The following is a 27,884-nucleotide window of genomic DNA, read 5'->3' on the forward strand; positions in this document are numbered from 1 at the left end:
GAGTAAAATACAATACTGCTCCTCCCTTGAAAATGTCCAAATGGTATAGTACAGTGCTACGAAATATTGCAAGTAAATGTAATTTAACCATAGTAAAAATGTTGCTCACAAATGGGGAAATTATGTTTCAAAAATACGTTAAAATGCAGAGATATTTGTAAAAAACAACAACAAAAAAAAGACTCAACATATGTTGCTTGTCTCACCGGTTAAGTGGGGCCCTGTGTAAATTCTTTCTAGGGGCCCAAAATCCCTAGCTACACCTCTGTTAACAGGTTTGTTTAATTTGAGCTGTGTACATTTTATTTAGCAACAAACTTCACAGGAATGTTTTGGGGACCTGTGAGACCAATCTAAATTTGTCTTAAAAGGGTGAATACAACATGGGTTTCTCCCTTAATAATTTTAGGACCAAATTTAAGTGATATATTTTATTTAACTGTTTTAATATTTTGGTGAGAGAGGCCCTCTATCCATAGCCATACCTAAGTGCAGTAGAGGGAGGGGTTAATCTCGCTCCTCTAGTGTGGCATCATACACCCCACATACACTTCCGCTGTCCTCTCCTCCTCTGCCTCTGTGTGGCACGATCCACCCCCCTTATTGGTGAGTGGGCTGCAAGTCAAATTAGCTCTCCGTCATCCTGCTCGCTGAGCACCCGAGGCTACTGCGGTAAGATGCGGCGACGCACGATGCTGAGCCGCGGTGGGTGAAGTGATGCGCAATGGCTGAACGAGAGGGGAGAGAGATGAAAGGAGGAAAACAAAACGATTCACCGTGGTGTTCAGCTCTCATTAAGGTGATGGGACGGAGACGAATGCGCGTTTGACGGATTTGTAGCGCTGTAGCTCCAGTGGTGCAGGCCGACTGGAGGGATGTGGTGGCGCTGATCCCGCTGAAGGATGCTCCAGAGCCCGAGGAGAGAGAAAAAGGCTTCTCCCGTGAACAGCAGAGAGACACCCAGAGGAGGATACCTTGTTTAGAGCCAGGACGGGGAGACTGAGAGGCAGCAGATCAGGTGAGACACGATGAAATCTTTCCAAGAGCATCTCTCAGGACGTTGTGGCTGGGGATACTGGTTTTACTGGTACAGTGTGTGGTGTGATTATTACAGGCTGCTCATATGAGTAGGCTAAGTGAGGTGTTTGGCCAAAAATCATTCTTGCTTTCTAATGTGGCCGTTTACTGAGTCAGTTTTGGTCAATCATGTAAGCTGTGTAGGCATGAATAGAGGATTTGTGGCCATCTATGTTACATTTTTTATGTTTGTTTCAACAGCTAATGCATACCCAGTGATGGTACATATTTTATATAAAACATAAGGCCTGCATGTGTAGGTGTAGTATGAAAAGAAAGCACTTGGATTCAAATGTTTGACCTTTGACAGACTCACACCTCCACAAACAGAGAAGCTGAGTCAAACCAAAGTGAAACACGATCACTGCTCTGTGTGGGATAACAGGAAATTAAATGTTGCTCAATTATGATTTTAAAAAATCTCCTTCATGTGTGATCTTAATAATCCCCCTTTGGCGTATTTCTTACTGTTCCTGTACGAGCAGGCATCAGTCACGTCTGCCCATCTATTCATTGTCTTGTTTTCTCCCCTGCAGGTCGGTCCGTGACAGCTGACTCAGTCCTCGCCGCTGACAGAGAGGGCGGTGAAGCTCCGAAGACGGCATCACTGAGCTTCACACAAGAAGAAAGCAAACTTCTCATTATCCTCTCTATCATCAGCTCTGACAGCTGGACATCTGACCTGGGCGTTTGTTTACCTCATCAGACTTTTAAAGTTAAGAAGAGGAACAGAAGCACAAATCAAGCTCACCATCTGGAAAACAACACTTTAATTTTGTTGAACACTGAGCTATTGCTAGTATGGACTATAAAGATATGACATTGAACTTCCTGGGAGTATTTCAGCTTTTTTCATAATGCTTGCCGTATTTTTTCCTAACTCTAATCTTTTAACATCGAAGCTGTTACGCTCAGACTCTTGATAGTGCCAGTGTTCCCTCTCACCTGGCACGCTGCGTTTTAATTAAGGAGAGCAGAACAATAAAACATAAATGAGGCCAACAACAGCCACTATGCTCCAGCAGAACAACAATAATAACTACCCCTGCCTGAACGTGTCAGGCTCCACCAGGGAGATGCTCCAGAAGTGCTCCAGAGCTTCCCTGCCTTTCCCCGGCAGGATGGAGCTGGGCCTGGGGGACCTGCCGCTCATCCGGGGGTTACGAGCCTGGGCTCTGTGCTCCAAGAACCGAAGGAAGGCTGGGGGTCTCTTGGGAGGAGGTCAGGCTCCCATGGCTCCTCCTGCAAGCCGACTGGGTTCGACTCCTTGCCCCCGGCCTGCTGATGTATACCTCAGCGGGGAGTGGGGTCGCCTGGGGTATGGACTTCCCTTAGGGCTGGATGGTGGAGCTTTGGTAACAGTTGCTACTTTGAAGACCTCAGAGGGCGGTGGGAAGACTCAGACTCAGTGCCTCTTCCTGCGGACTGAGAAAGGGAGCTGTTTGTACTCCACAGCTAAGCCCGGTTCTGGTTTGACTTCCAGTACAGCCTCCAGTGTTGGAGGATGGCTGAGAGGGAAGGCAGGAGGAGGAAGCAGAGACAATGGGCCAACACCACCAACGCAGACAGGAGCAAACCGGGTAAGAGTGCGATCTGGCCGGAGATGGAGGAAGTCGTGTAATGCCGCAGGCCGGGATAAAGCAGGCGCTAGCAGAGAGCTGCAGCAGAGCAACAGAGGGGATCCTGCAGGAGAAATTGTCCTGGAAGAAAAGCAGGAAGAGGGAGACAAAGGAGGCCTGGACTCTAAACAGGAAGACAGGAGCACATGCAGGAGTTCAAGATGCTGCCATAATGACTCTCCTAAAACCTGCAATCAGTGTGGAAGGAGAGTACAGAGAAGGGAAAGCCAAGAGGGAAGTGAAAGTCCAAGAGGAGGCGTCCGAAACAACCTGAACAGTGAAGCGAAGGGGATGAAGAAGGAGAGGCCAAAGCCTGAGGAGGAGGGAGGCGTCTGTGACTCTGTTTTGGCTGTACCAAACCCTGACCTACAATCCAACCACTCTAAACCAGAGTCCCTCAGTGGTTGTGATGTTGAAGAGATCAGAGAAGCAGAGAGTAATGAGAAAACCTCTCACATCAAGGACAAGTGTTCAGAGAAAAGGGAGGATACAGACTCTGAGGAAATGAAAGTACAGGCTGGAAACAACGGCTTTAGTCGTGGCCGGCCTGGGAGGGTGACTGATGACATCTCATCAAGAGAGAGGAGAGATATTGATCATGGAAAACCAGGTGAAATCCCCTGTGAAGAAATAGCCGCTGATGTAAATGGATTTCTAGATTGTGTGGAAACACATCACAAATCAGAGGCTGAAATTGTGGGTGCTGGGAAGGAGGAGATTAATCCAGCTCTTGGTGAGTTCTCTAGCTGCCCTGAGGATGTCTCTTCATGCACTGAGCCCTCCGCTTCTGTAGAGGGCAGCACCTGCAACACTAGCCAAAAGAATTTTGTTGTTTGGAGTAAGAAAGAGAGCAGCAATGAAGCTCAAATTGAAGAGGATCAACAAGGGGTAGCAGACCCCGGGTTTGAAGGAAAAGAAGAGGTGAATGTTCGCAGAATTGAGCAAAAGGAAGCGATATGTGCAAACACTGTGAACGAGGACAGAAAACCTCAGTTTTCCTTTAAAAATGTGGTAAGCAGCAGCAAAAAAGAGGAGATAGAATCTTTCTCTTCAAGCCTAAGTCACAAAAGGTCCTCCATATTTGAAACAGACAAGTGGATTGCAGCTAATAACATTCAAAATGATAATAAAAGTGAGCTTGATGGAGAACGTCTTGGAGATGAGATGGTGTTGGAAGAAAAAGAGGAGAAGTCACAGGAAGATGAGAGAGGAAATCTTGAAGGAAAGGAAGTCTGGACAACGGATGACGACAGCGTGTATGGTTTCAGTGTTAAAGAGAGTAAGGGCAAAGACAATGAGGATAGTTTAAAAGGAAGTAGCAAAGAGGTGGATTATGATGAGGAGGAAGTAAGAAACTGTGAGTCTAAACACATCTTAAGGTTGCAGGTGTCTACCGATGGATGCAGGGAGAATGAGACTGAGGCTGCAGACACCTGTGCACAAACAAGCGTCACCCATGTTGAATCCAACGGAGAGACTAACACCAACGTCACTAATGTTCCCTGCACTGATCCTTCCACCTCTATTACGCTTTCCCTGGCTAATCCTGCCCCCTCTCTGCCCCCCTTGGGATCCATGGCAACCGGCCTGCCCTGTCTGGAGGCGGAAAAGGAGGAGGAGGAGGAGGGAGGGTTAGGAGTGACGGTGGTGGACAGGGAAGGAGACCAGGAAGGGAAGAGGAGGCACGGGAGAGAGCTGGAGGAGCAGGTTGAGGAGGAGAGGGGCTCCACCGTGGCCACTGACGAGGGGAGGACAGAGGAGGAGGAGCAGGAGGAGGAAGATGAGTTTGGGGTATTCATGCAGGCGGAGGGAGAGCTGGCCTGGAGCGAGGGATCCAGCATGTCTGCCTCAGTGCCTTGTGGGAGCAGAGGGAGTGTTGGTGAGTCTCCTGCTTTTCTCTGTTTACCAGCCTTCTCTTCCCTCTCTCTCTCTCTCCCCCTCTTTCAGTGTCTCTCTCCCCCCTCTGAGTGCTTTATTAAGTTTTCCTCTCTGTCTGCAATATGTGACGCAAAAATATTTGGTTTGAAGTTGACAAAGCTGACATTAAAGGGCTTCAGAAGTAGAGCAGAGTCTCACAAATGTTCAGATTTAGATGCGTAAAAATATCAGCACCTCTCTGTTGTTGTGCTGGAAATAACTCACTCAGAGTATTAGTGCATTTTTAACCTTTCGTACCGTGTCAGGAATGCACTTACACATGCTGTTTTAAGGGGCCACACTGGTGATTTTCACTGTTTAAGCCCATTTAAAACCATGTGGTCTGGAAGAAACTTGATAATATTTAATAAGTAGCTACTGTGTCCTTTTGCTGTTATAAGCTGATACAAGCTAGCTCCTTGTAAGCTGCCTTATTTGTTTTTTGTAACTGGGAATACTCCCATTCATTAGAAGGGAGTCCTGTCCATGCTAGCACAAGTTTTGCATAAAGAACACAGAACAGTGCAACAGCAAGCAAAAAATAGCATTATATTAGTGCTGTTCAAGTGTAGGTTAAGGAAAAATTTAAACAAATTAGTTCTGAAATCGTCCAAACTAATACACTGTCAAGTTTAAGCTGGCCAAGAGGATGCAACTGCTAGGGTCTCATGCTCCAAGGAGGCTTAAGATATGATTGATATATAGATGTGCATCAGATCTGACGTTTTATTTTCAATGATTACCTGCTAAGAGTGCATCAATAGACTTAAAATAGAAAGTTTGATTTTCCACTAACAAAATCATCTTGCCATCAGTAAGGTCCAAGCCTCTCAAAAGCCCCAAAATGTCTTTAGATCAAGAAAATTATTGTTGTATAGAGCCCCTAACCTTTCAAAGCAGTTAGACTGGCCATTTCTGTCATCATGCAAATCCATCTTGCAAAGCTCTAAAGTTTCCAGGTTAGGTCAGTCTGTGTGGTTGAAGGAGAACAAGGCGATAGCTATGGTCAGGATTTTTTTGTACTGTGAGCTGATAATAATGGCTGCCAGAAGTGCAGCCGTTAGCTCGGATATAGCTATGGTTTAGTGACAGTTTTAGCAAAACTAGACCACATTTTTTTATTAAAACAGGAACTAAGAGCCACACTTAAAGCTTCTCATAATTGAAAAGATGTTTTGTTTTGGTTTTTTTTCCAACCAGCTGCAGCAAGAGAGGTGGCCATTAGCTTCGATGTCGCTGTAAAAAAGCGGCAGTTTAATTGGACCGTGCATGAATTTCAGCCACTGCTGTTCACTAGCCAGCGCTAGCTAAGGTTAGTAGTAGAGATGAGCATGTCCACAATGTCATTTTGTCTTGTCACTCTGATTGGCCCATCATAAATGTGACAAACAGAATGTTCATCCAGTCTCATTGCAAGATTTTTTGCAAAGTCCAGCCCTTCCTAAAGGCTTTGTAGAGAGATTTCCCTGATAAATGTGAAATATATCCGTGCAATGGATATACAGTGTTTAACAAATTTATTAGACCACCCTAACCCTAACCAAAGTAAGGTTTATGCCGCAGCTGCCCTAAAGTAACAGCATTGGTAATAACCAATATCATTTTTTTATGTTTCAGCAATGGTTGATACACCAATATGTAGAAGCTCTTTAACCCAAATGATATTTTTAATGCTAAAATATAATTATTATTGTTATCCATGAATTTTCAAATTTACTGATTTAAAAATAAAAGAAGAGATTAGTGTGGATGCTGCTAAAGCGTAAGTTTTATCAGAACTTGACAACATTTCTTCATTAAAAGAAGAACAAAGAACAGCAGTGAGCTGTTTTCTTTTCAAAAACGACAGATGTCTATAGTTGCCATGTTTCGCATTATTCCTCAGAAAGAACGTTCACCCAATCACACTTTGAGTTTTTTTCAAAGCCTCTGCCTTTTCTCAAACGTTTCCTATTGAAGCTTTCCTAGATGGATGTGTGAAACAAATCCATCCAGCATGTCAGGTTAATGATAATGGCAAATCAGTGTTGAAAAATAGTTGGTACAGTGTTTTGTTAAACAATATCATAATTCCTGTATGTCCGTCAAGGACCCCAGACTAGCTAGTTTGGTTTAGCTTTATATTCTGCTTTGTTTTGCCATGCTAAGTGTTAGCACTTTAAACCGGAAATCAATTCTTCTTTGCTGCCAGAAAGCACTGCATGCACAAGCTACTGTTTTTAGAACAGCGAAGAAGAAGCAAAGAACCCACTGCAGCAGCAAAGAATGGGGTCTGCGAGACAGTTTTTCTGCGGATGTGATCACTAAAATGCCTTCCAGACCAGCGCTGGATTCTTGAATGCTAACTCAAATGCTAACTGACATATTGTTTACCCTTTGTGAGGTTCTGTCAGCCAATAGCAGGCTGTTTCATGATCACGAATAGACCATAATGGAGAGATAGAGAGAGCCTGTGATGCAGCCCCCTTTATAATTGTTATTTTAATATTTAGCAGTAAAACTCAATAATCAGCAGAAAAACAACTTTAGGGTCACTGAGTGCCCGGACATTATGATTCTATTTGTTGAGCCATGTTCTGAGTCAAATATAGGTCTAAAATAATTTGCACAGTCAGTCCAGAAAGTTCACACTGGTATCGGATCAGTACTCGGTATCAGCCAATACGATATATCAGAATCATATCGGGAAGGAAAAAATCGTATCGGAACATGCCTACTTGTGTTCTTTACATCAACATATTCACCTGCAGCCTATGAAATATATTATCATTTGTGTCTTCAGCCCTCTCTGTTTTTATATCCAGTTGCTTTTTAAAAACAGCCCGGAGAAGCTGAGGTGCTACTAAAACTAGCTTTCCTTCTTTGTCTGTTTTTTTCGTGGTTGCTTCTTCCTCCTGTCTTTCATTAGTTGTGTAATAGTGGTTGGCAAACAGTAAGGAGCATTACTGCCATCTAGATTGGCGTGCAAATACTCCCATTGCCTTTTTTCACAAAACTGTGACCCCTAAATAATGATCCCTCAGGATGAATACAGAGACAGTTGCACCCTTACTTAAAAGACATGCTTTATAATTTTTTTTTCACCCTCTATGACTGCTATTAGAAAAATGGAGAAGGGCTTCATGGTCTTTGTCAGGGACCTCCACATTACTAAAAAGCCCCTGCAGAGCAAAAAAAATGTAAGCTATTTCACTGTCAAACACTACAAAAGAATTGATTTAATGGCTCTCACATTAAGTGAAAGTTTATTAGAGGTCTTTAAAGGTCACATATTTTACCCCTTTAAGACAAGTTTATACTGGTCTCAGAGGTCCCCAAAACATGCCTGTGAAGTTTGTTGCTGAAAAAATGCTCCAGGATAGGATTTTTGCATGTCTAAAATCCTCTTCTCAGCTGATCAGGGTAGGAGGGAGGGACTTTCTTCCATGCGGCGAGGGCCAACCAAACCTGGGGGCGTTGCTAACTCCTCACATGACATTATGAGGGGAAAATCTGAGAACGGCTTGTTTCAGCACACATTTTCTGGAAGGTGGAGAAAGAGAGAGGGGAGGGAGTGGATTTTTCTGATTCTTGGGGCAGTTGTGGACAGGCCAGGCGCACATATTTTTGTTAGAAAAACCTAAAAAGGGGTATTTTGCATTATATGTGACCTTTAACAACTGTTTAGGGGAGTAGTTTCTTTGATTGAAAGTCAAAGATTTAAAGTATTTTCCAACTCGTGTGCCTGTTGTTTTCATGCAGTCACATTTACACACAGAAAAAGTCAGATTAGCGTCATTATTTTGTTGTTGTTTGATTTATGTAGAAAACTTTTAAAATGCATGGTATTCCAGTTAAAGTCGTGCTAAATTGATTTTCTCAGACAAACACATCTAGATTGTTGGTTTCAGCTGACCTGGCATCAGGAGCTGCCACTGTCTCCTGATTAGAAACTTGGACCCAAATTTTTAAAACTGCTCAACCACCAGGCACCACTTTGGCTACACTGGTGGAGCAGGCAAGCAAAATCAGATTCACATTTTGTTCATAGTTTATAAAGACAAACTCCTCTGAATTAACTACAGCTAAAACGGAAACCATTAATAGGCTCCTTACTGGCAGAACAAAATAAAAACAGTTCTAACAGAATTAAAAAGTTGAGTAAATGACTAAATTAAAAGAAGAGTTAGGTGGTTTCATGTAAATTCCTATAAAGACATACTGTTTAGATGTTTGATTTAAATAGGAATACAGAATGGGGTCACTGCTTTATATCTTTTGGAAATAAATTAAACATATTTGTTATAAAATAATCCAGAAAATATATATCAACACAACAGAAAAAAGGCAGAGTATCCGTGATTTATTTAGAGGGATTTAAAACTCATAAACACGCTGGTGTGGTTCTTTAAAGAGAGATAATATATTAATAAATAATGTCAGACTTCACAGTGCTGTGAGCAAGAACACCAAGTGAATGAATAAAATAATAATCTGACAGCATGAATCAGCTTTTTTAAATTCAACACACACACGACACACATGCAGCTGAGTTACATCCTCCGGTCTTTGTTCCTTCAACATTCAGTGTTAATCAGTGCTTATATTCCCTCAGCACGCTCCCTTTAGCTAATCACATAAGCCCAGTTACCGCAGAGGGCAACAAGGCTAAGCCAAGGTTTAATCATCATAAATTTGTCCTCACTTCATACACCTGATTTATTTTATTATTTTAACATATTGTCCAGGCTATAAGAGTTTAAGAAGGTGATCTCTGCATTAATAGATGTCCATTTGTATGAATTCTATTTTGTGTTATAGGATCATTCAATTGTTCTTAAAGCTGATGGGGTTCAAATGAAAGAAAAGTATTTTTGCACCTTTTATGACTAAACATTCCTCTTTTGTTTATTTTCATGTGTTATTTTCTAATTAAACATACATCATCATCTGTTCTGATAGGGGCTGTCACTTTAAGTGAAGGGTTGCTTACATTTTTTTTTTTAAATGTCAGGCCTTAAAACAATTTTTTCATCCCTGAAAGATTTCTGTGAAAACCAATATATATATTAGTCTATATATATATATTATAATGCTTCTGTGATTACTGTAAGTAAACAGACCCATGGGTTAAAATGCATTGCATACTGATAATTAGGCTTTAAAGTAATAATATTACTCCAGGAATTAACTCGATAATATAGTCCTGTGTGTAACTTGATGCATACTTGGGTTCCCAGTCTCCTTTACACATTCTACATAGAGATGTAGAATCTGCAGTATTCACAGGGGTCAGTATTTATAGCATGTGAACTGCCCTGATTTCTGTGTAGTACATTTTTAGTTCAAGCTGTTTGACCAATCATGCATTATTTGGCAGATTAAATGGTACACATTTACAAAAGGTGAAACTTTGCACTATTGAGATGTCAGCTCTCATTGATGGTATTTTGGTGATAGTTTATTTGTCTGTGAAACATATATCTGCATGAAAGTGCTGCTAATAATCTGTTATAAGTCAAAGATTTAAAGTTGAGCCACAAATCTGCTTGATGCTGTGTATAAAGCCAATCAGCTGTTAGATTCCCTAACTACCCGATACTAGAGCTGCCTGCTGCACAAATCACAATTAATTAAGGTCAGTAATTAAAGTTTTTCAAAACCCAGTTTTTCACATGCTTTATAATTCCTCTCTGCACACTTTCCCACAGCCACAGTGATGTAAAATAAGTCCACCACTGCTCCTTAATGTCTCATCTCACTTTAAAATCTCACAGACAGCTTAGTGGACAAGGCAAACGTCATCTGCACCTTGTGGTATCAATCATATACCTTTTTACTGTTCCCTTATTTGCTTGTCAGTACAGAACAAGTTCCTTTTCTATGCTCAACTACATGTTAGAAACGTAGATTTACCTGAAGTTCAGGTAGACCAAACAGGAAGTCAGTTATCCTTAGTTTAAGACAGAAAAAAGTCCTAAATGAAAAACAGAAACAGTTTTAAATGCAAAATAGTGGAGTTTCAAAATGAGACATAAAGGGGAGATTAATCATGAATTACTACGGAATATGGGACATTAATCACAAGGGGTCTAATGGTTCACAAAATTAATAGTTCTTTTTGTGCCGCGGCTTTAGGGTCACAGTTTAGTATGGGTTTGGTTCATTGGTAAAAAAGCAACAACAAGTTCCAGGTTTATAATCCTAGGTTTCCCTCATTTAACACTTTTAACTCAGAGCAAGCTGTTACTGCAGCTTTAAATGTTAATGAGCTGTCTGACTCCACCCCTCTCAGTAAATGGATGTGGCTTAATGGGATGTGGCTCTCCTGATCCTCCTCTCAGCTGATCAGGGGAGGAGGGAGGGACTTTCTTCCAAGTGGGGAGGGCAAACCAAACATGGAGGTGGTGCTAACTCCCCACATGACATCATGAGGGGAAAATCTGAGAACGGCTTGTTTCAGCATACATTTTTGAAAAATGGAGAAAGAGAGCAGGTGAGGGAATGGATTTTTCTGATTCTAGGGGGGATTGTGGACAGGCCAGGGGCACATAATTTTGCTAGAAAAGCCTGAAAGGTGTATTTTGCATAATATGTGACCTTTAAGAACAGAAATGTAACTTTGTACAAATGTGCATCATGTTATTTTGGCAAGCTTTATTCCCTTTAATGTGAGAAAATCCCTTTTTTTGGCTCATACATCTGTAGAAAATGTGAGTAACAGCTGTAACTTTCGTAAATTCTGCTGTTAAACTAAAACTCAGAAGATAAACAGCAATGCTCAAGGGATAATTTGAAAAAGAAAAGAACGTTTACTTGCAGACATAATAAGGCAAATGTAAAAGGAAATCTTTGCTTAAATTCATCAAACACTAACCTCTGTCTTCACCAGAAATGTGACAAAATTTACATCTATTCCCAGAGGCATGTAGCATGTATCAGACCATGATAGATGGTGATTGGTGAAGGGTTTTGAGTTTTAGGTTATCATAACAGCATAATTTCAACTTTTATTTACAAGTAAAGATCTTTGTTTGGTTTGATACAACAGCAACACAAATTAAGTCCTAAGTACCAAAAGTTGCAGGCAAACTCCGTCACACTGTCTGCCCTCTGACATCGAGTGTGTATGAAGTGAAACATGTAGATATCAGGATAGTCTACAAAAAAACTTTAAGTGAGACTGCATTTCTCAAAAGCTCATGACTATGGATCTGGATACTGGACAAGAAAATAACCTAATAACACAAAGTACAAAATAATTTGATCAATAGTGCTTCTAATCTTGTGAGAAATGTAGAGCTAAGCACCATTTCAGTGAAAGTAGGAGTCTGTCCTGACCTGAATTCCTGCCCGATCTCTCGCTCTCACTACTCGTATTAATCATTCAGAGTTTGAGTCGAGGGAGGGAGGGAGGAGGCAAACGAGGCCCGGGACTATGAGCTCGCTTTAGCCTCAGGTTGTGGGGCAATGGGTGAAAGAGAACGTCACACAAACACAACAAAAGACTCAATAGACACATCATGAAACCAGAGAGGTGATGTGTGGAGGCAGTCAGCGTCAAAATGAGACACATATTCTCTGAAATGATTTACCTTTGGAGCGAGATGTTGCTGTGTGAGTCAAAGTGAACAAACAAGGACTCATGTCAGAGCAGGGAACTTTTTAAGTGATTGCAGGATAAACATACAACAGACAACATAAATATTCACTTACTTGTTCCAAAATAACAAAGGGGATGGATTATTAAAGGGAGTTGTAACACTCTACAGATGAAAAAAAAGCTCTGGCATTAGAGGTGATGAAACCTTTTCCTTGGGATTATGAAAAATATAATCATGAAAAAGATAACTTTAGTTTTAATCCAACTGTAAGTGTGAAACTAACATGTTAGGATGATGTTTTTTGGTGTAGATGTTCAAATGCTAGTCCAGATTTGTTTGTATTTAGATAGAAGTTTATGTTTGTGATAGAGTGCTGCAGGATTTTAAACTGAATCTTTGTGATGAAATTGTAATATCTGATCTAATATTCTAAGAACAAAGAGTAAAGAGATCATATGGTGTATGGTTCAGTGTTGTTCAGTACAATTTCACACACTCTAGTCAAAAATCTCAGATTTTGCTTGTTTTCCACAGTCATTGTCCATCCAGCCTTGCTCAGAGCGATGGGAATTCTGTCTCTTTTTAGAAATTTTGGTCATTTGGCTCTGCTCAGTAATATAATAAAGACATTCATGGGGAGTTTTGCATTCATTCACGGACGGCCCAGGACTCATTTGACCAATCTGTGAGTCATGTTGTATCAAGCTTCACTCTTCAGGGTTTGATAGGTGCTCTTAGTAAACCAACAGAAGGATGCCAAAATAGTAGGATGATACCGATTGGTTAGTTTGGTTCCTTTCCTGACTTTTGTGGCTTTTCCACTAGGGCTGGGCAATTAATTGCAGTATGGCCTAGCGCAATTTTCAAATCGCAGACCGTACAATATTTCCTTAACCTGAAATGTGTCAAAATACTAGTTCGATACAGTTTTTTTTTTTTTTTTGCAGATTTTATGCTCTACACATTATACAAACACTCAAATGTGTTTTTATAGAATAATGATTATGATTTTATGATTTTCTTAATCAAAAAAAGAATAACATAAAAAATGATCATCCCTTTCAGTTTAGCAGTTGATATCAAATTTGCTATATGAGCCAAAATTTCAAAAAATATATATACTTTTTTAAATCTCTTCATCCCTATTGTAATTTATCTAATGTTGTGCTGGTTATAATATAGAATGATTTATTTCTTATTTTTGACGAACAATACATAATATAAGAAACCTAAAAATAATCACATATTAAATCACATTGCAGTATTGGGAAAAAAATCGCAATTAGATTATTTTTGCAGATCATTCAGCCCTATTTTCCACTGTGATTTCTGGCCGCGCTGATCCAAAGCAAGCCCTGCTGTTTTACTTTTCCATCACCAGTTTTGCAGAGCCCAAGCATGCCCACCCTGCCTCCAAGCGCACCGTGGTGACATCACAGTGGTTCATTATCATTCTGGGACGCCTCGCAGACGTGTCTAAGTAGCAACTGCTGCGCCAAACTTTGAAATAATCGGGACAACTGCATGGACATGCGTTATACGGATGGACAGCTAAATGAAAACACTGTTTCATCCTCTTCTGGCAGAATTAAACAAGTCAAACTGAAGTGAAGTCATCAAATCAAAACTCATCAGCTCTAGATGCACCCTCAAACGGGTAACTTGGTTGTGGTGGAAAAGCAAATGCTGGGCTGGGCCGCTGTGCTGAGTCAAACCAAGTATAGCCCCATCTGATTGTAGTAACACAAATTATATATGCAGATGTAGAGAAAGTTAGATGTTTGTGGCAGTGATGAATACCAGTTGTTGGATTGAAAAGCTTTTCTACAAATTTAATTCATCCAGGTTATCTTAAAAAGGACAGAGCTGTCTTAAAGGTGACATATCGTGCCCTTTAAGCACAGTCCCATGTAGTCTGAATGGAGCATCTGTGCTGTGCTTTAGTCATGTGCTTCAATATATGGATGAAGCCTCAGAGAAGGTTTTTGACCCCGTGTAACCAGCTCCAAACACAAAAGCTGTGAGCTTCAGTGTCTGTGGGTGGAGGTACCAGGTGAGGGACAGGTATAATGACTCGTGATGTTACAGTGAGCACAGATTCAGTACAGACAATCAGATTTGATGTTTTCAGACATAGCAGGACCATGACAAAGGACTGGGATGGTTTGATTTACATTTTATGAATGACCAGATTCCCTGAATTCCCAAGTATAAAGGCAAACATGCTAAAAAGTGGGTTGATAATGATATATCCCTTTAAAAACATGTCAGCATTTCATGGCTGGTAAGACTGCTTCTACACATCCACACTGTACCAATAACTACACATCTGTGTGTCCTGAATACAGTACCTGGAAACCTCCCTATATCTGGGGAGTCAACACACTGGACACCTGGCTGGACGGATGGCTCGTTCCACCAATCAGACGACACCTGGACGGCCTTTCCTCAGGATTCGTCGGATGAGGGTCGAGATGCAGCGGGACAGTGGTGGCCGACCAGTGCTGTGGAGCAGAGCAGAGAGAAACTGTTGGGCAGTCAGAATCTGGTAATCTTCTTTTGTCTTAAGCTTCTGACTTCTGACTTTCATAAAAACATAAAGCAGCAAATCATCATGTGACAGTGGAGCCAAGCCGCCTGGACATGTAGTGCATTTAAAGAGTTAAAAAGTTAACGTTACTATAAGATATGATTATAGAGCTAGTCTCAAAGGCACATTATAGATTTTCTGAAAGTTAAAGGATCAAAATTACAGTCAAATTTGATTTTAAAAATCAAACTTTTCAACCCATGTTTAGCTGATAGTTATAGTCTCATTTTGTACATCACTGAAAACAAATAAGCATCAGAAAACCTGGATAGAAGCAGTTATGAGCGTTCAGTCCTTTTCTTTAATTTTCTGTTTTTCCACTCCGTTACCATGGAAACACATCCTGACACAGCCCTGGGGATCAGGTGACGAAGTTCTCAGACTTAAATTAGTCAGTATTTTGTAGCACACATTAGGCCAGTATAAGCTCTGAGTGCCTTTTTTTCTCAGAAAGAAGCCGACACTGCAGGAAGAGTCTCCCAGCGGACACTGATGCAGTGAAAAGATGCAGATGAAAAACGAGCTCTGCCCAAAGCTGCAGTAAAGGAGAGAAAAAACTGTTTCCAAATAAGCTGTTTCGTATGCTGATAGTGTCATGAAGAGGCCTGTGCAGCAGGGCAGGTTCAAACTTCAAGCTATGGACAGAGGAGGGCTGCAGAAATGTCTTTCTGTGTTCTGCTGTCCTGTTGTCCGCCATGTTTACTTGTTTTTTATTCTTACAGGCATCACATGAGTGGTGTGTTTGATGCCCAGGAGGCAACGACATTCAGCAGATGCTATTATTATCTGATGATTTGGTGTCCAATGAGACCTTTGTGCCTCTTTTTAAGGCGTCTGTCTTCGCCAAGGCCTTCCCATCTCTGCCTGCTTCGTCCTCAAGTGACCTCGATACTGTTCCCACCCTGACTCAGATCCTCCGAGGCAGAGCAGACCAGGACCAGGGGTGAGTTAACTATCTTGCTTTATGTCCGTTTATATAACCCAATCATTGGGATTTACTGTGTATCAGTCGATGTGCTGCAGTCTTTAATGGCCGTGTTGACACATTTCCTACAATTTCCACCAGCATAAATCAGAGCTCATGGACGAGTCCCGCATGATGTGCTTTAATCAGCTGTCATAAATTAACATGGAGGATTCTTTCTGGTGGGAAGCTCAGTTTTACAGTAGGTCTGACATGACTTGAACACAACACTATTAGATCAAATTAACCTGCAACAAATGAGCGGTTAAACAAAGAGCATACTGTGGGATGTTTCACCCTGTTTAGAGTACAGTGCCGTGGAAAAGTTTTGCTCCCCCTCCTGATTTCTTAACTTTTGCATATTTGTCAAATATAAAAGTTTTAGGTCATCAAACTGATTTTAATATTAGACAAAGATAACCTCAGTAAATACAAACAGCAGTTCTTAAATAGTATCTGTTTAATTAAGGGGAAAAGCCAGCCCTACCTGGCCCTATGTAAAAACTTTGTTAATAATAAACAGATTATTTGCCTTTATTTTAACTTATACCCTCTAACAATGTGTCACATTTATAGTAATATCTTTAGCGGCGTTCAAATAACTTTATCATGTTGGTTTAGACCAATTTAATATGAAGTACTAAACAAAGTTCACTCCTCATGCATTTTTTTTAGTTTGTTTATTTATTTATTCAAGATTTATTTGCGACTCTGAAATTTTTATTTCAAATGTTTTTATCTCAGGTTGAAGTGTCAGTGTCGTATATATGTAGGTGTATTTATAAACTACAAACACCATAGGTTTTGTTCTGCTTGTATATGCCCCCATGTGAACATTGACCGAACTTAACATCAATGGTCCCTGATCCAGACCAGAGCAACCACAGTAAGGGTGTGAAACCAAACAGGACTCTACACTTAAGCTTAAAGTTAATAAGTTCATAGCTTTGGTTAAAACCATACATCAACAGACATTTTTTCTCTGTATGCAAGGAATATTTTCTTATAAGTCCCCTGATCGTCATACAGTAAAGCAGGCCTATTCAATTAGCGGCCTGGGGGCCACATGCGGCCCAGAACTAACCCCCAAGTGGCCCAGCCTGTGGTCATGCCAGAGATGCAAACGGCAACCTGTTCTGCTCGTTTTCATAAATTCCCACAGTATTTCGCACTGTGAATGTATCACTCCATGTAGCCTAGCAACAGTCTACCTAAATGCACTGTAATAGGCCAAGTTATGATATGACTAGAACTAAATGTTATAGTTACAACTGTGCAACTTAAGTTTGTATGCACTTCAAGATATGCCTGGGTAAGATGTGACTAAAATTATTATTTGCAGAATCCCATTTTATTTTTTCATTCTATTGATTTTATTTTCATTCTATTGATTTTATTTTTATTCAAGTGAAAAACGCATTTCTAGTACCTTAGGTTATGTTCAGCTCTGTTGTGTTTTTATGTACTTTTTCATGTGCTTTTGTCATGTTGCCAAATTTAAAAGGGAGACTATGAATAAAAAGTGCATATTTTTCATCAAATTGATCTGTATTTGTTTGAAATTTGACATTACCAGCTGCTTACTGGGTGCTGAACATGTCTGGCCTGGCTACATTTCTTGATTTTAAAATTTGGCCAAGTTGAATTTGTGATTGAACAGCCCTGCAGTAACGTATTTTTAAAGGTGCAGTGTGTTAAACTGGGAATATCAACATCTAACAGTCAATTCTAGAGTGTGATGCTCATTTCTCTGGTGAAAACAGTGGCAACCAGTGGAATTTAAACAAACGTCTGATATTTGGTTCCTTCTGTGGTGCCATAGAAACATGTAAAAATCCAAGATGGCAGTATCTGTGGAGGTGACCCTCCCCATGTATGAAGAAAAGGCTTATTCTCAGTTAATTGAAAATAAAACGTGTTTGTATTCAGGTGATTAAACTGTAATTTGGATAAATATTATGTTTAATTTTTACCAAGTTTGTTCTGCCAGTTGCCACTAGGCTAAATAATTACAAACTGCAGCTTTAAAAGATAAATTATAAATCACTCAAAATCAGTTTTTAATTTATTGTCTTGGGATGACAATGAAAAGAATCCAAATTTAATATCTTTTTAATGAGTCTCTGATCAAACATCCTCTAAGTTTATTTTAAAGGTAAAACATTTCACATTTGTGTCTGACTTTTGAAATCTCCCGTCCCATATCTCATTCACAGCCTGGGCAGATGTAAGTTTATATACTTAGAAGTTGCTTTTTAACAAGAAGATTCGCCCCTCTTTGTTTTTTTAAAGTCATGTTTATTATTCATCAAGGATCTTTACCATGCAAAATATAACAGAAGTCTGTCTCTGCAGCATTTGGTTCATTAAATTGTCTGACAACTATCCCATGGCAGCAGTTGTCTTAAAAATAGTTCTGAAATGAGCTTTCTTTATGCTGCTGGTCTTGTTTGTTTAATGTCTGCTTTTGCAGCACATAAATCATTGTTTATTTTAGTCTGTTCTCTAATCAGTTAAAACTCCTCACAGGCTTTAAAGCAGAATCTGAAATATTTAATACTTTCTAGAGGACATCTACAGCTTTTATCACTTTACTGATGATTTTTATTTCAGTGTCAAGAGATGCCATTCCTCCCAGTCAAGTCACACAGGGACACAATGTTATCAGCATCAATATGTAATGGGAGAATAGTCGCTTAGAAGTGTATATTGTAAATGGCAGGTTAAAAAACTGTTCTCATTATGACAATAATTCCCCTGTATGTTGGGAAAAATGTGTAAATCAAAATGCAAATCATTACCATATACTTCAGGACGGCACGGTTATCAAGGACTACTGGAAGAGAATACATAAATGTCCAAAATACTTAAATCTGAAGTTACTTATAACTGTAAAACTATTCTTCTCATACATACCTTTAGACTGGCATTAAAAATAACAAATACCTTCTGAGTTTTCTGCTAGTGGCTGAAAACTCAACTGAAAAGACTACTAGGAAGTGAAAGGCCAAATCTAAACACCAGGGTGGAGATTACAAAGGAAATTCACCAGAACTGCATTTTTCAGTCATAAACTTGAACAGTTCACTTCACTTTGGGAAAATGGATACACTACTTTACTCATCGTAGGCCTGATTTTAGTTTTAGACGTGCATAACTGTCGTGTAAACAAGATCACTCCCTATCTGTTCATGCTTTTGGTTTTTTATGTCTTACATAAATACCTTTGTGAGACTTGTGGCAGACATGTATGCTGGATATGAAAGTAAATGAGACACAGTTTGTCATGAATTAGACAAATAAAAATCAGTAAAAAGATGCTTCCAGGGGTGCAGGTGGCCTCGTTGTTTAAGGTGTGCCCCATGTATGTGGGCGGTTAAGGTTCGAATCCAGCCTGTAGCCTTTTACTGCATGTCTCTCCCCGCTCTGTTTCTGACTCTATCCATTATCCTCCTCTATCAATGAAGGCACAAGAAGCCCAAAAACAAACCTTCAAAAAGATAATTAAAAATTTGAGCTAATACCTAAAGTTGACATGTGAAAGTTCAAATGTACCATAAGGCAGAATGTGCAAATGCGTTGTAATGCAGAATTTTATCAGGTAAGATGCACAAATACACCGTGATACTTAATCTCATATGGCAGAATTTCTGAATGTACCACTCCACTTCTTTCTAAAAGGAGAAGCACTACGTTTGTGGAGTTTTAGACAGAACTGTGTACATGCATGTCCATTCAGAAAGTATTCAGACCCCCTTCACTTTTTGGATTTGTTATGTTGCAGCCTGATGCTACATCTTATTTCTTATTAATCTACACCCAGTAACCCATCATGACAAAGTGAAAACAGAATTTTTGAAAATTTTACGAATTCATTCTCAGGACCTGGAAGAAATCCGGAGAACCTCCTTTTCAGAACTGGATAACAGAGCTGGGTGTTGTTGCTGCGTATGAAAGAATGTTATACAGGATGCAGGACAGAACAGAAAAATACTTCTGAAATGGGTCATGTATTTTATTTGTTTTATTTTTTTTATTAGTTTATTTGACAGGGGCCATGCAAAACAAAACTGTTAAGCCAGAGTTAGTTATAAAACTAATTTTCATCTGCGGTCCCTGGGCAGGAAAATGTAAGAAAAATATCATACAAATGAAAAAAATATAATACAAAGTATTATTTTACATTTAAAATATTAAAGCTGTATTTTACTTGAAGCCTCTTCTGCAGTTCTTCAGTGAGAAGCAGGAGTTTAAAGCTTCAAATAAAAACCTCAAACACAGCTGTGTTGTAAGTTTATGTTGGCATCCAGGTGACTGTGTGCAGGTATGTTTCATTTACAGGAACCATGCTCCTGGAGTATGTAATAAATCGAGGACACCTAGTGGGTGATGTTGTGTCCTGCATGGATGAGGCAGGCAGTGTTTAGATATAGATTATGATAAAATTGTCACATGGCAGTGCGTGTTGACAAGAATCAAAAATACTGAATAAAAATAGTTAGAATACAGTTTTAAAGCAGACAGTAAATGTTCTTCTCTCTAATCAGTTTTAAAGATTTTCAGACAGGATTTATACCATCATGTGATGCATTTACTCTCCTGGAAAACCCCAGTAACATGGGATTCATACCATGGGGGGTTATCTGATTCCTTTAACATCCATCACTAATAAAACCACAAAGCTGATGTAGACACATTAAAGAAAATGCTGTGGTTTGTTTTATGCACATTGCTGCAGTATTCTGTTTAAGAGTTCATAATTTAAAGCTACCATCTGTCTCTCTGCTGAATTGTCTCTCTGTGTTTGTTGTTTGTATTTGACCCTGCAGACTCTTGGACAGTTTCCATGACTTGAACAAAATGATTTGTCAGAGATACAAGAGAGCAAATGGTGTGTCCCGTGACCTGCTGCTGAAGACGTTACACCTGGAGCAGCCGCTCGCTGTGAGTAGAAAGTCTGGTGCTATCCTCCCTGACAAACACGGGGACACAAAGTCTGTCTGGATCACTCGACTCACATCCTGCTGTCACGTTTCATGACAATTAATAAGCACTTTAAAACACAGTTTCTGTTAATTCTCTCTCTTTCTTTGGACACACGATCCACGTAATTTCACACAGATGAATTAGCACGGAGCACTCCATGTTCAGTTTCAATTTGTGAGGCTTCAGTGTTGTTAAATTGAATTTGTCCTCACAGCCTTAACAATGTGTCAAATGAACTGATAGTGCTGTTTGACCAGTGGCCTTGAAAACTGCAGCTTCATTCAAATGAAGTGGCCAGACTGCTGTTACATGCAAAACACTCCTCCCACTTCACAGTGGAAGACAAATGAACAGATGAGGGAGTCTCAGATGAGGGAAACCTTCAGAGAGGAGCGCAGAGCACCTGCAGGACATGCAAATGTGAAGTTTACTCCTGTGGAGTGTTTCAGAGCAGCAGAGCAGGAAATAACACCTAATGGTGTAGCTTCCTTTTAATTTTATCTTGTAACCTCAGCTTTACTCCAGTAATGAGGTGTTAGCTCAACATCATTAGCACAGAATTACAAATATGATGCTTATTGACAACTGGATTTAGCTCTCATCAAAGAATTTTGCAAATTAAGATTACAACAGAGAGCAAAAGAGCTCAACACCCATGGAAATGGTTTAACTTAAACCAGTGTTTGTTTCTGTGGGGGTAGTAGTGTTGACAGATACCCATGCTGCATTGTGAGGACATGGAGCCAAATAGTGAAGTGTTCTGAATATTTATCAAAGGTTGATTCCTAAACTCCACACTCATGACTTCACAGCCTTTGATGCAGTTTTAATTTTGTCAGCTATTCAAAATCTAGTCTTAATCTTGATATTGAAATGCCTTTTAGTTTAAGACACATTTTAGTCATTTTTAACCTTAAAAGTTTTATTTTTAGTCTAAAAAGTCAGACATTTTGACAGTTTTAGTCAATTAAAAAGTGGTCTTTAATTTTGGTCAAAATGCTTACGTTTTCTGAACTGATTTAATCAGACACATTTAACTTTAACTTTTTAACTTTTGATAGAGTGCTGTTCAAACATTTATTCTAAGGATTTATGCTAAGGATTCTAAGGGGGGGGGCAGCCAGGGTCAAGCTCAACACGTGTTGACAAATGCATGTTGCTCAGCAGCTTGATGGCATCTCTTTTGTCTGGGCTTTTTTCACCCTGGAGACCGCCAGCACAGCCAGGGGCTCATGGAAACCCTACTACCTGCCCGGACAGTACCCAAGGCCAGGGGCCATGAGCTACATTTGTACAAGGGCCAGCTTTTTCTTGAAAGACACAGGAGGGGCTAGACTTCACATAAACTAAAATTTAAAAAATATATTGGTCCAATCAGCATATAATTGTTTCATTCTTATTTCTTCTAAAATGTAAATAATTAATAGCCTTTGGTACTGAGATCAGTCCCAATTGCCTAAATTGCAACTGCCACTAGAGGGCGATTGCATCATTTTGGCTGCATATTTCTGGCATGTCCATTACTGGTTTTGATGCTTAAATGCTTTGTTGTGATTGGTAGGAAAAATAGACAGAAAACCGGTCTATTGTTGTGGCTCTCTGGCAGGAAAAATTTATATCTTAAAGTGCCTGAAGTGGAAAACTGCAGCTTTAATCAAGAATGAGAAAGTGTATAGAGTTTCAAAGACGCACGCCTGGTCGAGGAGATGAGTCGGAGCTTAACAGAGAGAAAGACAGCGAATTGTAGCGATAATACTCACAATGCTGGGAGGAACAGAGGAATATTCACACTCTGTCATGACTTTCAGTCATCTGGTGGAAGATGGAAGAAGGTTGGGAACCACTGGTGTAGACCCCCCCCCCCCAAAAAAAAAAACAAAAACAAAAGAACCTTCACAAAATAAAGAGATCCTTCAGTGTCAAAACTTACAATGAATTTGAAGTGTTTTTGCTGATAAATTTCCAACAGGACAGGTCTGCACTAACCAAAAGACCTTTGTATCAACAATTAAGGTTGTATTTTTTTTTTTTAATCCAAATCCAATTTGACAACCTCAGTGCACACACAGCCTCATGCTGTGGTTCCAGATCTGAGGTTTGGAACCAGAAGTGTAGACCATTGCATATATTTATAGAACAGATGATCTGGGTGGATTTATATTGTTTCATGATTATAGCAGAGGAAGGAAATAAGAAATCAGTAAGAAGGTGATCATTTATCTATTTTAATACCTCTATTGCTGTGTTTTTATTTCTGCAGGAGGGGAGACCTGCTCCTCGGACAGCCAATCGCAGACTCTCCCCTGGCCTCCCCTCCGCAAATCAGCACGCTCAGAACGCTGCTGCTAAGCGACGGCTGTCATATGACTACAACAGAAACATCATGGAGTAACAGAGCAGGCTCAGCTTTGTGATTTATTGATTAAAAACTGTAGTTTTGGACCTGCAGGGGACAGAAAAGACTGACAGCAGATTTCTGACGACTTTGGATTCACTCCGTATGATGGATCTGCTTACAAAGCGACCTTTGGCTCTTTGCACTTCTTGGTTATTAAAGCCTGAGCTGGTGAAGAGACGTAATCTGGACAAAAACGAAACGACTCTTTCAGTTGTGTTTCAGAAGTTGTCTCCTCCAGCTCCTGTTGATGTAAACTGCTGGAGTGTTTCCATTTCACACCGTGTGCCACCTTCTTCACCACAACCTCAATTTTTTAAATTCTCAACTCCCCCGTGAGAACAGCAGGATGCCACCGGAGGATTGGAGCATGAAACCCTCAGTTACAAGGCACTCATATTGGAAAAAAGCCTAGAATATATTTGTATGTAACCAGACATTATCCTCCCTCTTTTGTCTGAAAAGATTTGAACACGTCTTTATTTCAGAGCTGCAGTTATGGCAGAAATTGTCCCATTGTTTAAATTGAATACCAATGGTTTGAGCAGAAAGAGCAAGTCAAAGTAAACATCACATGATTTCTTCTTCTTTGAGACTCAGAGTTCTGGAGGGTCAGCTCTCAGTTGACTGAATTTCTTCATAAATACGACAGGGTGTACAATCACCAGACAGTGACAGCAAAGTGAAGGGTCAAGAAGGGCTGGGGTGTTTTTTGTGGTAGTGTGACTCTTAAACTGTATGAACAGGGGACATAAATGAGGCCAAGTGACCGTTGACCTCTTACCTCTTAGTTTGATCAGTTCATTCTTCAGTCTGAGTGGACATTTATGCTAAGTTTGAGAAAAATCTCTGTGTTCCTGAGATATTGCATTCACTAGTTCAGGATGAGCATGAGGCCTTATGGCCTGCTGCCCAAATCCCCTACCCTCAAGCTTGATGACATCCTGTCAGATGTAGTGGCATAACTTTGGTCTACCTTATTTTTTTAGTTTTTGTCTATTTTTCTTGTGAGAACAGCTTCTGTAGGTGCAGACCCAATGCACACATTGCTATCACATTTTTTGAATTAAGAAGTCCTTTACACTTCAAGATTATTTTTAGCCTTTTAAGCCTTTAGTGGATAGGACTGTTAAAGAGTACCAGGAGATATGGGGAGAGATTGGTCAAAGACATGCCCAAGACCTGGGGTTGATCCTGCAACTAGCGCGTTGTGAACTACAGCCTCAGTTTATGGGTGCCTTCTCTACCAACAAGCAACGCCGAGATCGAGACGCAGCACACGACATGTGCCATGACACGCGCAATGTGTTGTTGCGGCACACAGCCTTTGAGCCGCAGTCTGCCTTATCCAGGGCGGGAGTTTATATGAGCTGTACAAATGGGTTTACACTTTCTGCTATCGATTGTTCTGCCTGTACAGCAGCTAGGCTAACTTAGCTCTGCTGTAAACTTTACTGTATAGTTTGCAACGGTATGTTTATGAAACAACTTCAGTGTTGAAATAACAGCCAGTAACGTTATGTAAAGCATTCATTTAAACAGACCTTATGATCAAATTCAATCATTAAATGACATCACATTATTGCACTAATGTTGTAAATAAAGAAAAAAACCCACATTGACATCATCAAGTGTTGCAAGCAAACCCATTATTATTGATGTCATCTGCCGGCACTTTAACCTGTATTTCACAAGAATGACGTCAAGTAACATGGCTAACCATGAAATGTGCCAGGATTAACCATAGCATACCGAGAAGGACATGCACCACATCCGTGTGTCACGCCACAAATTCATAGGCCATGGCTCAAAAGCCTTGTGCCATGGCACATGTCATGTGCCACATTTCGATCTCGACCCTACTGCTACCAACTGAGCTAAACCAGCGCCCCATTGTTACTTTTAAATGCCAATTTTTGATTTAATAAGGGAGAAAAGCTGTTAAAAAGCGGTAATGTCTGCTAACTTAACCCTACAATTACATGGTGAATAGTGCAATGGTTGGCAAGCAAGGATGAGGGAGCCCATCATGCGATTACACACAGATGGATAAAAGAGAAGCAAACGCTTCAGTTGATCATCTGTTCTAAGTTAACTTAGTTTACCAATAAAGTGAGGACATTTCTGCAAGGTTTAAAGAAAATAGTGTTCATGAAATGTCACATTCACAAGCAAGAGGTGAACACGAGGCACTGTAACCTTGAACTTAATGATTAAACTCCCATTTATCCATGTTCTATTTTGCCTATTCCTTTCTGGGCTGTTAGGACCTAGAGCCTATCCCAGTCGTTATTGGTCAAGAGGACTGGTTTCCAGTTGATCGCAGGGCTGACATATAGAGACAAACAACCAGGCATGCTCACACTCACACCTATGGGCAGTCACCAATCAACCTAACCACAACCTTTGGTCTGTGGGAGGACGCCGGAGCACCCTGAGAGAACCCACGCATGCACAGGGAGAACATGCCAGAAAGAAAGGACCTTACTGGGATTCAAACCAGGAACCTTCTTGCTATGAAGCAACAACACTAACCAACTTTCCACAGCGCTGCTGTGCAGCCCACCTTCAACCTTCTAAATCTAATTAGTTAATCCTTGAGTTGTGCAGTGTTTGAAAGAAATCACTCAAAATATCCTTGATATACTGTGTTTACATTCTAGGCCTTATGACCTGGAGGCCCAGTGACCTTTGACCTCCAGAATCATATCAGATCATCCTTTAGTTTGAGTGAATGTTTGTGCAAAATGTAAGGAAAATCCCTGAAAGCGTTCTTGAGATATCACATTCACAAGAATGGCCTGGATGGATGTTTGCAAGGACAACAGACAAGTATATTCTACCTGGCTTTGTCTGTCAGAGGAATAAAAACACACAAAACCAGTTCACAATTTAAGAAGCATCCAGGGTAAATGCATTAAAGCATTGAAGGGGTGCAGATGGTCTGTCGGTGAGGTTGTGCCCCATGTTTGCAGGCAGCCAGGGTTCAAGTTCCGCCACCCAACTCTCTCATCAGTGTTTCTGATTTTATCCACTGTCCTATCTCTGCCATGAAGGCAAAAAAGCCCCAAAATAAATCTTAAAAAAGCATCAAAACTATAAAACAAACATCATAGATTAAATGAAGGTATGACAGTGCTTTCAACGACACCCACTCAAAAGTTTAAAATATCTGATCTGTTTAGATGTGGGTAGTTTGAACATGCAAAGTCTGCATCCTGTTTTTACAAGTAAACATGGATCATTTTCTCCCATCACTACTCCTGCTGTCTGCTGAGAGAGCTTTCTTTCTGCACAAGGTGATGAAGGTTTTTTTTGTTGTTTTATTCAAACAATGAGACTTTTCTTCCACTAAAGCAGCTCTGATGAAAAGACTTGAAGAAGGGATTGTTTGCTGGTGTCACATGGAAACAAACGAGAGACAAACAAGAGAAAAGGATTTCTGTTACTATTAGGAGTCATTGAAATCCCCCAGATGTTTGAGGTGGCAGGCACCAACTGAAAAGATGATTCTTTATCACTGAGCTGCTGTTGATGAAGCTCATTTAGGCTTTAAAGATAAAATAGTTTACATTCACAATGTTAGCTTTGAATTAAGCACTATGAAAATTCAATGTAAGTAATTTTATATTATTTAGTGCCAAGACTGATACACTGGAACTTTAAGAAAAAACTAAATTTAGCTGGAATTGAAGTTATGGATGTCAGTAACACTTTAGACTGCTTTCTAAAGCTGATGTCAGTATTTTTGGGGAAAATCATGATCAGATAATTCTCCTTTACTGATCTCAATTCCAGCTGGATCCCTGCAAACATATTTGAATGATAGCACCGACTGAAATTCCTGCAATTACACTGGAGAATAAGTAGTAAGATTTACTTCACTCACTGATTTCTGGGTATTTGACAAACATTACCTTTTCTTTTCCATTTTGCAAAGTGTTGCATGTGCATTTATGGTTTATTTTCTACAAAAAAAGCCAATGACAGGATCAACTCTTTTGGTTCCTCAGAGAAACACATTTGTCTTCCAGTTAGTGCCAACAGGAACCTGTGTGACAGTGCCAAAGTTTACAAGGTTACAGACGAGAAGCAGGAAGGAAACACAACCTCGTGTTCCTCCAACACGCTGAAGTGGACTCAAACAAAACACTGGCATGTGAAGTTTATTTTTAATTCTCTTTCTTTGTCTGGCTGTCTGTCTGCCTTTCTCGAGTCGAGAGGGCGAAACTTGAATCGAGCTGCCAATCAAAGCGATATTTTTATGAGAATATGGTTTCCATGTCAATGATGCACTGTACATTTTTAATTTAGACATACTATAGCATTATCACCTTGTTCATTTACCTTTAGGTTGTATATTTCACCTGTCGATTCAATCATTTGTGATGATATTCAAAAAAAAAATCATGTGTTTGTGTGTCTGCCATTTGTGCAAACTGCAGATCCCTGAAAAAGAAGAAGATGAATATTTTCTGATGTGGAGATGGAGGAGTTACCGCCTTGTTAACTGATGTAATAAAATGATGCAGTGTGACAGACAAAAGCTTTCCTATCATGTTCAATGCTGCAGATATGTAGAAATGTCAGGTGTTTTTGTGGTCATGCAACATTTTTCAAGCCTCAGAATCATAAAACAAAAAACGATCATTTTAGATAATTTTATTTTCATTTGAAAACATCATGCAGACTTGGCTGCTCCAGTTCCATTGTTATATATATCTGTACCATGATCAAATGAAACAGAAAGCTC

The 27,884-nt window shown here is 40.0% G+C and overlaps 1 protein-coding gene across 1 annotated transcript; it reads left to right on the forward strand.

Moving 5' to 3' along the window:
• The first annotated feature begins 654 nt into the window (after positions 1-654).
• Positions 655-27,677, forward strand: si:ch211-14c7.2 (transcriptional regulator ATRX). Its single transcript, XM_041808382.1, has 6 exons — positions 655-1,018; positions 1,614-4,575; positions 14,545-14,744; positions 15,617-15,729; positions 20,580-20,694; positions 22,997-27,677. Exons 2-6 carry the CDS (start codon positions 2,070-2,072, stop codon positions 23,126-23,128), a joined length of 3,066 nt encoding a protein of 1,021 aa, XP_041664316.1. The 5' UTR covers positions 655-1,018; positions 1,614-2,069; the 3' UTR covers positions 23,129-27,677.
• Positions 27,678-27,884: the final 207 nt, after the last annotated feature.

This window comes from Cheilinus undulatus, linkage group 2, assembly GCF_018320785.1.
Source record: "Cheilinus undulatus linkage group 2, ASM1832078v1, whole genome shotgun sequence".
Classification (NCBI taxonomy): Eukaryota; Metazoa; Chordata; class Actinopteri; order Labriformes; family Labridae; genus Cheilinus; species Cheilinus undulatus.